The sequence below is a fragment of the Poecilia latipinna genome, unplaced genomic scaffold (assembly GCF_001443285.1).
Source record: "Poecilia latipinna isolate Pla-1442-1.1 unplaced genomic scaffold, P_latipinna-1.0 Scaffold2467, whole genome shotgun sequence".
NCBI classification, from domain to species: Eukaryota; Metazoa; Chordata; class Actinopteri; order Cyprinodontiformes; family Poeciliidae; genus Poecilia; species Poecilia latipinna.
This window is the reverse complement of record NW_015115083.1, coordinates 45,962-62,664: the sequence shown is the minus strand read 5'-3', so window position 1 is coordinate 62,664 and position 16,703 is coordinate 45,962. Positions and strand designations below refer to the sequence as shown.

Sequence of the window (16,703 nt, the reverse complement as noted above, 5' to 3'; positions counted from 1 at the left end):
AGACAGAGAGCTAGTCAGTAGTCAGTCGGTGGTGAGGTTAGGGCGTGGCTGGCTATTGCAGAATAACGAACACTACACATCTTTGTCAGGACTCAGAATTCATATTTTTAATAAACTTCAAATGTAAGTTGTATGAGATCATGTAAAGCCATTTCTTAGGGTTTGGGACTCTAGTAATCCAGACCTTCTCAGGTGTGAAGGACTACCAAAATTACTCTAAAAATGGAAACCAAACATCTTAATTACTGTAGATATGCGATTGTGGCACGACAACCTAACTAACCAGAAGTTAAGAACTAATACCTACCTAAATGTACAGAACAGGATAACTACTGAGAATACACTCATACTGAGATGACAAGACTTTAATTTTGTCAGTTTTTTATATTTAAACAGTCAGACGCCTCATTATCTAATAGAGTTTGGAATGAAACATCGACAGTGTTTTAGGGCCACAATACAGGTGTTGGCCCATGTAATGGATAGTGAACCATTTAAATTAAGTTGCCTAAATTATTCAAATTTGTAGACTATTTATTGTAAATTATTTGAAGTGAATTTTCTAAATTAAGGATGTTCCAGATTGTTTAATATTTGTCTGTTTGATTAGCACTGTTGGTGGTTTGTATTTTGTTTTGTTTAATTGTATTTGCACTTTGTAAAGTCTTTTTTTTTTTGTTATGTACCTCATGGGCTGCCGTAGCTAAATGAGGGCAGGCCCTATAAAAGCTGGCAAATCATTGTACCAATGAATGACTTCAGCAAACTGTCAAAGATGTGCTTGGCACTATCAACACTTAGTGTTCCCCGGTGAAAGCAGGGAGCTACGTTTTATTTTGTTGTTTGTGTTGTAAGTTTCTGTTTATATTCTAATATTTATATATCTGTTTAGTTTTCTCAGTGAATACGGTGACAGAGGTAATCAAGATGATTGAGATGACTGATGGTCCACATCAAAGAAAAAATAAACAAACCTTGAAAATCACCCGTCGAGACCGCGCAAATTAATTCAAGTGCTGAGGAGCTGCTACAGCCCGTATTGGTCAAGAAACGTCAGATCAGGTTTTATAAAGATCGGGGATCGACCAGCAAACTGCAATCGGTGCCCCCTAATTGGCTGACTGTTTTATAGTAGGTGTTTGTGTCTTATAGTTCATGTTTTTATTTATAATAATAAAAATAATACATAATATTTTTATAGCGCTTTTTTTGGTCACTTAAAGATGCTTATGTACCTGTACAGCTCTTTGGTCACTTTGGGTGCTCCACAAAGATTGATTGATTGATTGATTGATTGATTGATTGATTGATTGGACAAAAGCAGCTGTCGATGATAGGATTCCCTGCTTCTTACCTGATGTACTTTGCTCCATATTAGCTGAGCTTGTAGTTTCAGTAGTGGTTCTTCCAGTCGGATGGCTGGTGGAAGTTCCTGCAAAATAGAAAAAAAAGCAACCATCTATTATATATTTTTTTAGCAATACCAACTCTCTTTCTGCTGTCATTTAAGTGTTTCTGTTTGCTTCTTTTAACATCAACAGTAACATTTTTTGCAAAAACAAATCACAATGAGACCCGGAGCATGTTCAGATGATGGTTTTACTCATTCATTAACTTATTACAACCAGTTGTGTAATTTCTAATAATTTGATGAGTCGGCGCAGTGTGGCTGAGTATTCCCCCTTCTCAGTCCCATTTGGGGGTTTCTAGCATGAACGGGATGCTTCAGATCACACCACAGATTTTCTCTTCAAATGCTCCCAGACTGATAGATGTTGGTGGCTTTGCTTCTCATATGTTTTGGAACTTTCAGATCAGGACTGCTGTCATGTCTTGACAGCAGCCCTGTCAAGACCTGTGGTTGGGGACTCAGATTCAGAGACGATACGGGAGAAGCAAAGTGGAAAAACACAGTAAAATGAGCAGACTGGATCAGGAAATCACTAATGAAAGATAACAGAGGATCTGACGAGGAGTAACTGAACTGAGGTGTATTTATACTGGGGATGATGATTATAGGATGACATGGGTGAATGAATGAGCGAATAGAAAACAGCTATTGAAGACTAAAAAATTGGGGTAAAAGTAACACTAATAACCCAAAACACAGGAGTAAAATAAAATGAGTTGGAAGCAAAATTTAAAAAAGAAAAAACAAAGTCCAGTCGACTATGACAATTTTAAGGCTGTCTCATCAGACTGGCTCTCGTTCTGTGATATTTTTGATGCTACAGGTTTGTCAGTATCGATGCCTGGAGGAAAATGAATCAAAAACACGAAAAATCGGTTCTCTTACCCTAAAGTCATGACTTGACAAGGGGAGTAGTTATGTTTCCACATAGGGCCAGGTTGGTGGGGGTAGCATTTTCTTCCCCATAACAAATGAAAAAGTCAGTTGAAATTGAATTTTGAATTTACACATTTACTCATCTCTTCTTTATTTTACATTTGTTAGACTTATATTTAAGTCTAACAAACAGAAAAAAACAAAAAACTAGAAAAAAAATCTGTAAAGGGATTTTTTTTGCTGGGACTGAACACTGGTTATATTTATTGGAGTAAATGTAGATTTAATTGACCCAATTACGCGCAAGTTTGTACACAGTTAATGGAAATTCATAGTTATGTTTTCCACTTCCTCAGTTTTAGAAGATGCTAAACTACATCAAAGTCACAGCAATTCAAGCTAATAAGCACTGCTCAAATGGAACCAGACTTCACCACATTAAAAAGGTTTCATCAAACTAACTGAACCCAATTCAGTCAAAAATCTGTTTCATTTCAATTTAATCAAGAGGAGTTCAGGAAAGCACATCAAAGGTACAGAGAAAGAAAACAAACTTTTAAGGTTAGAGTTTCAAGCTGAAATTACAACATTTACAAACTTTATTTACTCTAGCCCACATCCTAACATGTTTCAGCCTGTCACCTAAAAACATGTAGTACTGCCCTTCGGGTGAAATAACAAATATGTGTTTATGGACAAACTCGAACCACATATAGATAAAAGTACCACTGCAGAACACGTGCTGGTACGAAAACATAACCTAACATGTTTCATTTTCTTTAGCAGGGCTGTGTCTTGTTTCTGCTGCTTTATCAAAACAAGCAGCAGCAAAAAGTTACAACACTCACCACAATTGAAAAAATATTAAACTTTTGGCTTAATTCAATTAAATTCAATCCAAAAATACTTTTTACCAAAGGGAAATTAAATGTTGTTGTAACTAATGCCATACCTACAAATACTGTTACAGTCTAAAACTTCTTTCATATGTTAATTTCAAGCATGAAATGTAGGCAAATATAAACTTGAGAACTGGAGAAGTAAAGCCTGACTAATCTTAATCCTACACTGTCTGTAAAAAGATTGGTTTACATAACTACTTAAAAAATCTACTTTATGTTTAAAGTTATGAAATAGTAATTGATCAAGTATAAACTACAGGGATACAGGTTTAGATGTTGATATATAAACAAAATGTATTTGTAAAGCAATCCTCCTTGGATTCGCAGCAAAAACCAAAAATAATATTCATGTTCTTTCAAATGTACACATTGATCCTACCTGGCCAGTTTGGTGGCGCAGTTGTGATACTTGAACCATCTGAAACAGAATGAATTAATAGTTCATCCATCAACTGCAGAGCTTATCAGTTAATACAGTAGGGCATAAAAATAATGAAAAAAAAATCAAGGAGAAGAAAAAGCCAGATAAAACCCAATCACTAAGTTTCACTGTATGCAGATGATACGCAACTATTCCTACAAAACGTCCAAATTTAACACGGTTTTCATATTATTATTATACAGTGTTTTGACTTGAGTAACTTATCAACTGTTGACTAATGTCATGTTTTATTAAAACTAATCTAACAGGAATCTAACAGATGAATTTGCAAACCTAAACAAAACATGAAAAACACAACCTATTCATATTTTAGATAAAAGTTTAAATGCAACTTCCCAACTTCAGAGCTTCTTTAGCTTGGTTCAAATGCTTTAAGTCTTCTGAATCAACGATTCAAAGCTCCATACTTCCAGACTAAAATGTCCAGATTTTTCCATCAGCATTCTGAACATCTGAGTACAAAACACAAAACCTTGTTTCGTTTAATTTCTTTTTCTATGTTCCTCATCTCATGAAACAACACAAGGTCAAGTTGGCTTCTGATTCAGCAGTGTGCTGAAGAACTCTTCCACTGATGTTTTGGTCATCTCAACATAGATCTTTTTCAAATTCTACAACACACTTTTCCAATTCAGATTCTTTAAAAGACTTTGAGAAAAACAGGAATTTCAGCAAATTGTTGTTCAACCACGTCTTGTGTAAGAACCGCAGATCCAGCCTAAGAAACTGCAATAAGAGGAACAGAGGGTTTAACAGCTCTGAAATAACTCTGAGTATACCTTTTCCTGGGTGTATTCAGTTCTCTTTCGAGAAACTTTCTATTTTCTAATAATATCAAACTTGGAAAACCAACGCTAAGCTTCTTCAATCTTTTCGATCCTGTTGCAACACACCTTTTACCCTTTGGTATTAACGTACTGTGTAATTCAAGCTGGTGCAGGCAAAAGAATGATGAACATTCTTCAATGACAGATGACATGAAAGACTAAAAGTGTGAGAGAGCAATACATCAATATCAATATATTAAACTGCCTTGGTAGCTTAATGCATCTACATTTACAATGATTTAGCAAACAGAAATAGTCTGCTTAAGGGAATCCGTAACACTTGTTGCAATGCACTTATATTTAAAATATATTTTAATAAGTCTTTAAATTTTAACTAAAATAAAATAAAGCTGCAATTTTTTTTCTGATGTTTAATATCAGAAAAAAAAAGTTTAATACCTGGAATGTGTGGTGGCAGTGGAGGAGTTGAGTCTGGATGAGCTGGAACAAGAAAAGCGAGTTCATTGATTTCAAGGTCAAAAGGAAGAGTTCAGGAGGTTTGAAGAGGAATTCAGTTAAACATTTATTAGCAGTTAGCATCCTACCTGTAGTCGATAAGTCGTTTAACGTTTTCATTCAGCATGAATTTCGATCATGTGAAGCAAACAGCTAGTCTAAGAGGGTCCTAGACAAAGGCCGGCTAACGGGGTCCAATCCCAGAAACGTCACAGTGGTTTATGCTCCCAGTTTTTTAATGAATCTTTAAAACAGTAAATCAACAACTTGATGCCATCTGCTCTGTTTCTTTAAATAGAACACTTTTTAAACTAATTTGCATAATGAACTAAAGTTAATACACTGTTTGTTAACAAAGATCAATTGGAATGTATGCTTGACGTCTTTCAGCTAAATACATTCTTGTTTATGTCTAAATATAGTATTATTACATAAAACGTGAATTAAATGTCTTGTCCTTAAAACAAGACAATAAGTGGGTATGTATATATATACTGTTCCTTTTTTTCTTACTATGTTCTATAATATGCATTATTTTCTTTTAAGTGGCTTGAAATAAAGCAGTAACTAATTGCAATGACTTCTTTTGTAAAAAGTCAATTCACAACATTAAGATTTGTTGTGAATTGGAGCTATAGAAATAAAAAATAATTTCAACTGAATTACCATGTTTGCATATTCACAAAGCAATCAGCTATTACTTAAGCAGGAAAAGTAGGTAAAAAGAAAGTGGTGCGCTCCCTATAATGTTCCTGTGTGAAACATACAGAAAAGAGACATGTCAAGTGTTCCTACAGAGAATAGCTGTTAGACCTGACACTGGACTGTAAAGTTTCTTTACAGTCACTCTTTACGTTTCATACTCGGTGCATGTTTTGCATAGGACGATAATTTATGGCGTACCACCTCCAACCGCCACTGTCTGTGTAACTCCTGTATAATTCTGTGTAAGTAACTGCCGAAGGCAAATGTGACGACATTTTAAAGGTTCATAAAGTAGCATTTGGATGAACTAGAAAATGCATCAACTGTTTAAAAATAATAGAACTTCACTGCTCTTGACCCATTTCTTGGACAAGCTCTTATCTTTTGGGAGCGACTCATTTGTATTTATAAGGAGCTGAGTTTGGCAGGTAAGACGTAGCTGCTTAGAATAAGCAGTTACCTATGCATAATTATGCATGGGAAGAATAAGATACTCCTGATAAGGAGTAGCATTCAGTTTTTATGCTCCACTAATCTGGAACAGTTATCCAGAAAACTGCGAAGTGTCAAGACGCTGAGTTCCTTTAAATGTAGGGTGAAAACCCGCCTGCTTAGAGCTGCCTTTGAACCATGATAACTGGAACATTTCTCAATGTATCTGATGTATATTTGCTTGATGATTTTGATGATGGCATTTGACAAAATGTAATGTCTCATACTTGGTTGTTGAAATATGTGTTTATTTCTAGCTCAGACTAGCAGCTGGTCCCGTCATGGTTTACAGGCTGAGTGAGGGTTTTGTGTTCCTTTCATTTCACTTCTTAAAGTTTTTATTGGTTCCATATTGGCTTTTGCTTACCTTACAAAACTTCGCTTAGCATCATTTGGATTTAATTTCTTGTTGCTTCTTTTCTCAGTCGGTTTGGTTTCTACAACGGCGTTGCAGATGGAACAAAAAGGAGCATGTTTCCACTGAAACCTCTGAAATTTTGAGACTTATCTCAGAAATATTGCAGAAAAACGTAGGTGTTCTTTTTTTCTGATATTGTCAGAAATTTTCTTGGAAAAACATGAACATGTTTGAGTTTCAAAACTCAAAAATTTTCAGCTTTCGAAACTCATAAACGTTCACAATTTTTCTATGAAATTTGTGAGATTAATTTCAAAATTTCAGTTTTCTCTCTCATTTTTTAGACTTTTCAAACTCAGACACTTCCAAGTTTTTTTTTTTTTTCTATCTACAAAGGCACTTAAATCATCCTGTGTGCTTCCCACACAGGATGATTTAGATCCAATTACTACCCATTCCATTGGGCTTCCTATAAATCCTTGTCTTAGACTGTAGTTTCACTTCATTTTGAGGGATGTTAAACATTGTTTTCATATAGTCTTCAGTTCTTATGTGTCAGCAGGAGTAACAACCCAAAAAGCTGCAGGCCAGAATCTCTTCACATCAGTTCCATGTGTAGACATGCATGTGCTGCGTTCCCTGGGGTTCAAACTAGTTTCTCCAGTTTCACCCTTCAAAAATGGTTTCTCATCGTATACGTGCCATCTCACAACAATACTCTGATTTAGTATTCCTGGATAGAAGGCCACCAACCCATAAAACATGTCCTAGTCGAGTTTCTATTCCTGAAACTCTCCAAAACCCAACGTCTCATGTTGGTAACTTGATATAGTTTCATTGTTAAACGTTGGAAGAGAAGGAAAAAGCTCTTACGTATACACTCCAGTGGAAATCTGGTAGTGGTCCACTGCAAAAGATTGCTGCACCTGATGAGATTCGACGTTCCGGCCTTCCTCACGTAACCAGGAATGCACGTGTAGCGATATCTGTAGCTAACATTGAAGCAGTTTCCTGCTTCTGGTTGCAAAGTAAAATTTCTTCTGGGAATTTCTGGACAAGCGCAGTGGCCTGGAAGAGAAATACAAACATGGAAAATAACATTCAGACTAATGTCATGCCATGACTTGATTTTCACATCCTCTTTCTCTAGTAAAATGAAACTCGGTGCTCTTTTCAGTTCCGGTTTTGCACATCAGAATGTAAAAGTCATTCAGGTCTCAAGCCAGTTCTACAGTTATTGAAATCTACCTAAATGCTGTTCATTCATAGATCATTAAGATGTGTGAATACCTCTATGGGAGCCATTTTGATAGTTTGTGGCTCTGGAGCTTACATGAACATCAAGAAGAAAAGATATCAGCAATGATGTTGGAGAAGAGGTAGTAGCAGTTTAACAATCTGGAAAGAGCTGTAAGAGTGAGGAGTGGGCATCCAATAGTGAAAGAAATGACAAAATAACACAAGAGCTGCACCTTAAACCCAGCAAACTTCAGTTAGTTTGTTAAAAATTAGAGTTCAAGACAGCACAGCTAGAAAAAAATAATCAACAAGTAGCATGGAAGACCACAGAACACAAAAATCCTATAAAAAAACAAAAAAATAAACTACATCTCAAACTGGACAGGTGACAGTTAGCATGTTGAATGCTAACGTCCGTGACCAGACGGTTGATAACCGTATCACATTTTTGGAAGGGATGCGAAGAGAAATGATTTAGATTTACAGAGCTGTGTCTGAATGAAACATGATGACTTCATTAACTAGCTGAGACCAGACGCTGAGATGTTCACACCAACTACTAGGTGTGGTGTGTGGATGGGTGAGGATTTAAGCTTATTTGCTAAAGGAATACATTAGACACAGTTAAGATTTTTTTTTTCCTATTGTCAGATTTAGCAATGTTAAGAGAAATAAAAAAACAAAAACAAAACAAATACAAAAATCCTCAGAACCCTTAGCACATTAGCAAGCCACATGTTGAATTTGCAGTAGAACAATTAGAAGCCTGGTCTTCACAAAGCCATGTTTGGTGAAAACCAAGCAGCTACCACAGGAATTATAAGGGCAAGTGATTGAGTTAACCACCAGCATATTTTAGATTTTACCGTGATGCTATCTTATCTGCCTGACAGCTCAAATTAGGCTATTCATCAGAAATGAAAATCTGAAATGAACTTTATACTTAAAGGTTGACCAAAATTCTGGAACAACAGAGATTTATCGACAGAAAACAGTTACTTTGAAGTTACTGTTGCCGCATGTGCTTCTACAATCACTGTTTTACACAACTGACTTCGTTAGGAAAAGACAGCTGACAATGCTGTGGATTGTGTTTTGTAAACAAGCTTACATTATATAACTTTAGAGCTTAACAGAAAGAAGAAAAAAATAAACATTACATCCTGAAACATAAAACTGAAGAACTTTACAACCATGACCGTAAGGTTATCAGTGGCAGCTTTAGATATTGGTTACATTGGGAAACGCCCAAGTCATCATTAGGGAGCCAATGAGCGCCAGTTGAAACAACAAAACTTTTTACCCTCTCAGTTGGATTTTTTTGCATGTACAGTCAGGAATTGTCTCCAGTTCTGCTGAGGTTTTTCAGAGTTTTGACGTGTTGCTAGGCACCGTCAGTCAATCTGAGCCCAGATGGGGTGGAAATAAGGTCACCTTCCATGTCCTGTCTGCCTTGGTGCCACTTCAGGCAAGGTGCAACCGGGACATTTGGAGAAATTACAGCTGGGCAAACTGATTTACATTAACTTATTTATTGTATAATACTTCTAATATCTGAGACAATCTGAACTAGGGTGCACCAATATGACAGTTTGCACCGATATCAATATCTGACCTTGATATTGCTTTTATAGCTGATATTATGTATGTTATATATGTTTCCCTGTACTCTTTTGACACTGTTGCATAAAATATAGTGTTTGTTTCAAGGTTGAAACAAACGATGTTTATTAATATCGGTCAATACCGATGTTAAAGCAGATTTATCATCCATTAACCTTAATGGATGGATCATACGTTAAATTGCCCTAAGCACAAGTAAACTGCAAAGAGGAAGTAGCTTATTCCACAGATAAACAGAACACTAATAGAGCAATATGTTTTCTTAATATAAATATACATTTCTAGATGTAGTGATTCATAGATGTGCTGAAAAACCACTTAAAAATGCTGTCTTTTTTTATAAAGTATAATTTCATATAACTTTTTGGATCAAATTCTATTTATATCAGAATATTTTGTTTGCTGCAAAACCTTAAAATTAGTCAAATTACACATTCAAATTTGTTTAATAAACAAATACATTTCTTATTAGCTTAATTTAGTTGTTTTTTCTTTTCAAAAACACTAACTGTTACACGTAAAGAACTTGAGCTGTGCTATTTGTTTTGTAATTTTACACTGACGCTTGAAACCATTGCTCTACCACGTATAGAGAAAGTAAACAACAAAACAATATTTAACCACGCAAAACAAAAAAAACAAAAAAACAAATGTATTTCGAAATAGCCTGGATTTAACTCTAGGCATGAGAGTTGACTTTAACAGACAATACTACTTCAATAGAGGACAGTGTAAATATAGACGGGATCGTTGTGTCCCTACCGACGCTGGAGAGACGCGTCGTTCCGAGAAGACACACCATCAGGACGCAGACAGAAGTGGAGAATCGGTCTGGATCCATCTGCCAGCGCGGTGCGGTTCTACAACATGATCCCCGTGGAATCCCACAGCCGGTAAGACCATCGTCAGGGACTGATCTGCTGCCACCACCGCGGGGCTCGCTGCTGTCACGCTCACGCTTTCACTTTCACACTCACCGACTTTCAGTTACGCATTGTCAATAAAGTCGCGGCGCACTTCTGGCTTGATTCGATCGACGCCATATTTGTAGTTTTTGTTGTTGCCGGCAAACGATACCTGCAAGTTTAGGGTGTAACTCAATGAATAATCAAAAACTCATTTTATTTTAGTGATTTAATTGCAAAACTGAAACTAGGGTATAACATAGATTCAAGACGCACATGCAGTAAGGATCATTTCAGACATTTTATTTCGGTTAGTTTTACTTTTCTTTTTCTTTTTTATGGTCATATTTTGGTGTACACGGACGAACGTCACAGTTCCTTTTGACAGAAAAGAAAGTTGAGTGGACGGAAAAAGTGTAATTAAAAGAGATGTACAAGCAGAAGATATGACAACAGTCTGTTAGGTAAAAGCCACTATGGTGTCTCCTGGACATGCACTACAACTATTGCATTTCTTGTGTTGAGAAAAAAGAAAGACTGTACTGTCTTTCTTTCAAAGTCGGGTGAAAGTATATATAGCTGATGACGGTCAAAGTCCAAGAAGTGAGGCCACATTTCTCATCCCATGAGAAGTCTCCAGAGTTAGAACGATTATCTTTTTGGTAGGTTATGCCACCTGCTGGTGTTCTCGAGTCAAGTCAGCCACCTTTATTGCAGAATTAAAAAGAAACAGAAACATTTTGCGATAATAATAATAATAATAATAATAATAATAATAATAATAATAATCTTACGTCGACAAATAAAGTAAAAAAATATATAAATAAATAAACATAAATCTACTAAATCCTCCCATAGCTAGGCGGCGCTAAACATTGTTACGTAACTTCTTTTTTGTCTTGTTGTTCTTCCGCTGCTTCCGTCGCGCAAGCTACAGCGAGGGGAGGAGGTAAAGAAAATGTGCTAAAGCCTTTTATGTCTAATTTAGATATCCGTATGGTTGTATTATAAGAACTTTGAAAACGAATTCTTATAATTATATATTTTTGCCCGTATTTTCTCCAAGAGAATATAGATCAGCAGTGATATTAGCTTTAGCTAAATGTTAGCAAACTGTAACAATCATTCAGTTAGCTTTGCTAACATATCAGGCAATTTAAACTGCTGTTGATTTTGATGTGAGCTAGCTATGCTACCTGCGTGCTAGCTTGGTTCATTAGTTGGTGTTACCGGTGTTTCTAACAAAAACCGAAGCCTCTGAGTCTGAATGAAAGCCCAATCCTGTGTGTGTGTGATTGTGTGTTTGCAGGAAGCGGCAGCACTGACCGGGGCAGCATGTCGCTGTACGATGATCTCGGTGTCGGTGCAAGCGACACCAAGACCGAAGGCTGGTCCAAGAACTTCAAGCTGCTCCAGTCTCAGCTGAAAGTGAAGAAAGCGGCCCTGACCCAGGCTAAGGTAGCTCACCTTGCTGTCAGGAATGGTGCAGAGCAGGGACTAGTGCAACAGCTCCGGTGTTTTGTTAACAACTAGCACAGGGGCATATATTTCCCAGAATGCATGTTTTACAACATGGACCCAGCTGCTCAAGCAAACACAAGATCTGTCTAATCCGAGAACTAAACCTGGGATTTTATACAGACTAGAGACTAAATTTTTACTTTAATAGCTGCTGAAGTCTCAACCTATTAGGATCCGTTATGAAAGCACATATTTGAAAACCAGGTGTGGCCTGAACCATGTTGGAAGTGTGGCCGAATGAATTGTCCAAAAGGTTCTGAAAAGAAATCGCTGACTTTCACAAAAAAATAAAAAATACCCTGAATGCCACCAGAGATCGAGTTGGAAGCATAATTCACAAGTTTACATCTAAAGAAACTGAATAAAATAATAACTAAAACTGAAACGATTAATTGAATTAATTGCGACTTATGGATTACAGAAACACTTGTCAGCTAATTTTTATTTTCTTTTTTAAAAAGTAATTAAATTATTTGCTCATTTGCATTTTTTAATTTGTCTCTAATATTGTGTAAAAAGGCTTAAATGGTTAAGAAAAAAATTCAGCAGAATGTCTCAAATTTTTTGTTGGACTAATTGTCAGAATAATCGATTACTGAAGTAATCGTTAGCTGCTGCTCTAATAATAACCGGCAACTCTGAGAACCTTCATCATGAGACTGCTACACAACAACAAGGCGTCTTCAGTCAGAGGCCTACACAGAACCGCTGTAATACAGACTGCTGCAGGAGATCATTCCTGCCCACAGCCATCAGCAGTATTTAACTTCCCTCAGGGATTTAACAACTGGAACTCTGGAGTGTGGAGGGCAGGACAGAGTGAAAATCTGTCCTGCTCGGTTTCAGTTAAATGTGTCGAAGAATCACATAAGTCTGAATAGTGCCAAAAACACTAAAAGAATTAGATGTTTGACAAATGTTATGTTTGTGTTCCAGACTCAGCGGATGAAGCAGACCACCGTTCTGGCTCCTGTTATCGATCTGAAGAGAGGAGGTTCCAGTGACGACCGGCTCAGCACAGACACTCCTCCACACGCCGCCGTTGGACTCAAGGTCCGCCTCGCGCTCCAGCAGATTCCCTAGAATGTTTTTTTTGTTCGTTTTGTTTTTTTAAACTGGATGTGGTTCCTTCAGGATGCGGTTCCCAGCGGATTCTCCTCCGGGGACGTTCTGATCCCGCTGGCCGACGAGTACGACCCCATGTTCCCCAACGACTACGAGAAGGTGATGAAACGCCACCGGGAAGAGATGCAGCGCAAGAGGGAGCAGGAACGACAGAAGGAGATCGAAGAGAGGGAAAAGTGAATGACGTTTTTACTTTTTAAAACTTTAAAATGTAATCTGAACCTCTGCAATCCAAATCCAGAAACTTGGTGTGTTTCAGGAGGAGGAAAGAGAGACACGAAGGCGGCGCTCCCAGCGGCTTCTCTCGTTTCCCGGCAACAGAAGAAGACTCGGATGAGGATGAAGAGTACGAGAAAGAGTGGAGGAAACGAAGTGAGTACTTGTTGCCACGGGGATATGTAGTTTATCGACCAATAAGGAGCAAGAAGCTCCCCTTAAAGGGGCAGTATTATGTAAAATTAACCTTTTTGAGCTTTAAATCATGTTATAATGTTATTCCCTCATCATGCATGTTAGAGAAATTAGTTCATCTCCATGGCAACCAGCTGTGCTCCGCAGCCCCTCCTGAGAGTTGCATTTTCTGGACGTCAGTGTTAGAGAGTAGCCTTTCCACTTGATTCCGTGTCTCAGATCCTTCAGACTGAACTCATAATGCAAGCTACATATAAACAGAGTTTTATGTTTCAAGCATTTATTTTTGCTTATTGTCATAGTGTGTGTTTTTTTTTTTTTTATGAAAAGTTGAGTGGAAACATTCGGTAGAGAATAAAATGGCAGCATGGAGAACTGCATTCTTGAGACAATTGTGAAGCAAAGTTCATTTCATAGTTTAGGGCAGATTAATGAACACAATGACCAAGATAAACACTTGAACTACATTATGTTGTGTATGGATTTATCTAATTGGTTTAAATTGAAATTAAATTTTATCTATTAAATACATTTTTTGATGATATTAAACTTCCCACCTATGAAGTGTTTTCTGCCTGATTTTCACATTGAGCCACTAAGTGTCACTGCAGCCTAGACGATGATTAGTGAAGTCATCCTGAATGTGTTTGATGTGGGAACAGGAAGTGACAGGTTGTTTCCATGGTTTCCAGGTATGGGCGGAGCAGCCATTGCCCCTCCTTCGTCGCTGGTGGACAGAGAAGGTAAATGTGGCGACTCATGGCAGCGCCTGGCTGAACTATTCACACCCCTCACTGAGCTGTGGAGAACAGAGGGGAAGGAGATGGAGAACCATGCAGGGTTTAAAAAACAAAACTATGATTAATTATGGCCGTTTATAGATGAATTATTGTTATGAGAAATTGGTTCTGCAAGTTGCCGATTTTTAGGAATTTGTTTTCAAAGTGTTTGGAAACTGTAACATTTTCCAAATGTGCTTCATAAGTGATGGACGGCCTGGTGTTGGTCTGTGACTTTCTGTAACATCCCAACAACCAGTTTGTTATTGTGAGGTTCAGAGTTCCTGTGCTGTCTGGAAAAGCTTCCATCCTCCTTCCAGGTCTGGATTAGTATGGAATCAGAATGTAAGACTATGAAAAACTCTGTACTTTCACTTTCATGGTCGTCTTCTTCTTCTTCTTCCCCTTTTCTCTAAACCTTCCTACTTTTCTTGTTGTCTCACTTTTTTCCTTGTATCCTTCATTCTCTTCCTTACTTACTTGTGTCCTTTCTTCTTAGACACAAGAACCTGGATTGTTCCTTTATGTATTTTTTTCTTTGGCTCTTTTTATTTTTCTTTCTTTCACCCTTTATTTATTTACTTCTTTACTTCTTTTTCTTTTGCTCTTGGCTGATTCTGGAAGACCTTTTATTAGAAAAATGTCAGGAACCCTGTAAGAGGCATCATTTTTCAGAGTTTGAACATTTCCCTAATGTAACACAGACAGTTTAATCTATCAAATCAATGCATTAGAATTTAAATGGTGAATCCTTTAAAATGTGGAAAAGGAGACTTTAAACCAGTTAGAATCCAGCAGAGGGCAGTATTGTCCAGTCCCGGTTTCCAGCAGCAGTGGTTCTGTTCTGTCCTGCAGGCCCGGCTCCATACGCCTACGAAGACGAAGGTCGTCCCGGCAAAGGTGCCAAGGCCGCCATCCCTCCTCCCATGTACGAGGACTCAGAGCGGCCGCGCTCGCCGCCCGGCCCCACCAGCTCCTTCCTGGCCAACATGGGGTCAGTCCTCCAGCCTCTTTCTCTCAGTTCGGTAGCTTCAGAACAAGAAGACCCCGTTTGACGAGTGTTCTCCCCCACAGCGGTACGGTGGCCCATAAGATCATGCAGAAGTACGGCTTCAAAGAGGGCCAGGGCCTCGGCAAGCATGAGCAGGGCCTGAGCACGGCGCTGTCTGTGGAGAAGACCAGCAAGAGGGGGGGGAAGATCATCATCGGGGACGCCGCAGAAAAACGTTCGTCTCCAATTCTCACCGTTAAAATGTTTCCACTGTTAGCTCGGTGTTGTTTTCATCCGTCGGCAGCATGAACGGCTAATTCTACTTCTCTGTCTCCATCTGCTTCTTGATGTTAAAGTCTTCATCATTGATGCTCTTTCACGTTTTAGCTGCCACAGCGAGTAAGACGGTGTCATTCTGCAGCAGGTGGATTTTTTACAGTGACTCTGTGTGCATGTGTTTTATTTTGTGTGTGTGTGTGTGTGTGTGTGTGTGTGTGTGTGTGTGTGTGTGTGTGTGCTGGTGCGACTGAGCAGCAGGGTCGAGCCAGTCAGGGGCTGCTGATCCTTCCATCGGAGGCTCTGCAGGTTGGCCTCCATCCTATTGTCCTACTCTTGTGTGTGGAACGCTCTGTCTGGTTTTATGTCTAGCTTTTTTAAAAGTGCGTCTGCATGTGTGTTAGTGCTTCCAGTTCCACTGTCATGAACTGATTTTTTGGTTTTAGAATGTTGTTTTGCTAAATTTTGAAGTTAAATGCAGAACAAGATTTGTTTTAGTGCTGCATGTTTCCTAAAAACCTCTATCAAAACCTTATTCTTATTTTGCCCCTTATTTTTCATGTATTTTAGTTTGCTAACCACATATTTACACCTCTAACCTGTATAGCATGTTATGTTTTGCCATTCCACTCAGAGTGTCTTTTGTCTTTTTCAAATAGTTTCGTGCCAGATTGTCATGTCTCATGGTGGGTGTGCACTGATTAACTGGCAGGCCGACAACATCCTTAAAAAGACCTAAAATTTATGCACCTAAAATTATAGTCTTAAATGTCGTAAATTCTTTTTTTTTAAGTGAGTGTGCCTGAAATATGTTAATCACAAGTAGGAGGCCTGTCATGACGACAAACTTTGCTGGAAGATAAATTGTCTCTGCGATAAATGATGATGTTGTTGTTTTGAGAACGCAGCTCATGTCCCCTTCTGCTTTACCATGACAAGACCTGCCCACCGGGTGGCTAACAGTAACTCCTGTTGCCGTCTTAGCGATTTTGTTGCTAGGAGGTCAGGAGGATCAATCAGAAACACTGCTATGCCTTCTTACAGGTTTATCACCAGGCTAATGTATACATCCTCCTGCTGATCATTCTGACTGGCTTTTCTCATCTGGCGTCAGGGTTAAGAAATGGGAGCTTCTCACACAGTTTCAAGCAGGATTTATAAAGCTAAGTCAGAAATAGCCATAGGTGAAGATGAAGCTGTGAGGCCTTCCAGCACATACCGTTCCTACCATTTAAAATCCCTTCATCAGATGCCAGGGTAAAAATCCTGGAGTTCCCCATGGTGGTGTACGGCTTACACCGCTGGGTGAAAGAAAACTGCTTCTCTGTTCTATTCATGGATAATAATAATAATAATAATAATAA

General features: G+C 38.2%; 2 protein-coding genes and 1 long non-coding RNA gene across 7 annotated transcripts in view; 1 reads left to right on the top strand and 2 right to left on the bottom strand.

Annotated features, from left to right (window-relative positions):
* Positions 1–1,047: 1,047 nt before the first annotated feature.
* On the bottom strand, positions 1,048–10,194 carry il15ra (interleukin 15 receptor subunit alpha). Of its 3 annotated transcripts, XM_015019670.1 has the most exons (5): positions 10,094–10,194; positions 7,343–7,537; positions 4,858–4,899; positions 3,569–3,607; positions 1,063–1,432 (listed from the first exon to the last, which is right to left on the bottom strand). In XM_015019670.1, the coding sequence occupies exons 1-5, from the start codon at positions 10,170–10,172 to the stop codon at positions 1,218–1,220; spliced, it is 570 nt and encodes a 189-aa protein (XP_014875156.1). In that variant the 5' UTR covers positions 10,173–10,194; the 3' UTR covers positions 1,063–1,217. The 3 variants fall into 3 exon arrangements, with proteins under 3 accessions (XP_014875159.1, XP_014875157.1, XP_014875156.1); XM_015019673.1 differs by lacking the exon at positions 4,858–4,899 and having other exon boundaries at positions 1,048–1,432; XM_015019671.1 differs by lacking the exon at positions 3,569–3,607 and having other exon boundaries at positions 1,055–1,432.
* rbm17 (RNA binding motif protein 17) overlaps positions 10,156–16,703 on the top strand; it is a 14,349-nt gene continuing 7,801 nt past the window's right edge. Inside the window, exons 1-9 of one of the 3 annotated variants that reach the window (XM_015019668.1) lie at positions 10,156–10,224; positions 11,546–11,694; positions 12,694–12,810; positions 12,892–13,058; positions 13,142–13,254; positions 13,986–14,036; positions 14,928–15,066; positions 15,147–15,298; positions 15,598–15,648. In XM_015019668.1, coding sequence (XP_014875154.1) covers positions 11,572–11,694; positions 12,694–12,810; positions 12,892–13,058; positions 13,142–13,254; positions 13,986–14,036; positions 14,928–15,066; positions 15,147–15,298; positions 15,598–15,648 — 913 coding nt within the window. In that variant the 5' untranslated portion in view covers positions 10,156–10,224; positions 11,546–11,571. Of the gene's footprint in view, positions 10,225–11,103; positions 11,186–11,545; positions 11,695–12,693; positions 12,811–12,891; positions 13,059–13,141; positions 13,255–13,985; positions 14,037–14,927; positions 15,067–15,146; positions 15,299–15,597; positions 15,649–16,703 lie in introns of those variants that run through there. The other 2 variants (XM_015019667.1, XM_015019669.1) reach the window with 2 other exon arrangements.
* LOC106937921 (uncharacterized) overlaps positions 15,780–16,703 on the bottom strand; it is a 6,180-nt gene continuing 5,256 nt past the window's right edge. Inside the window, exon 2 of the long non-coding RNA XR_001422488.1 lies at positions 15,780–16,668. This is a non-coding gene — a long non-coding RNA (uncharacterized LOC106937921). The remainder of the gene's footprint in view (positions 16,669–16,703) is intronic.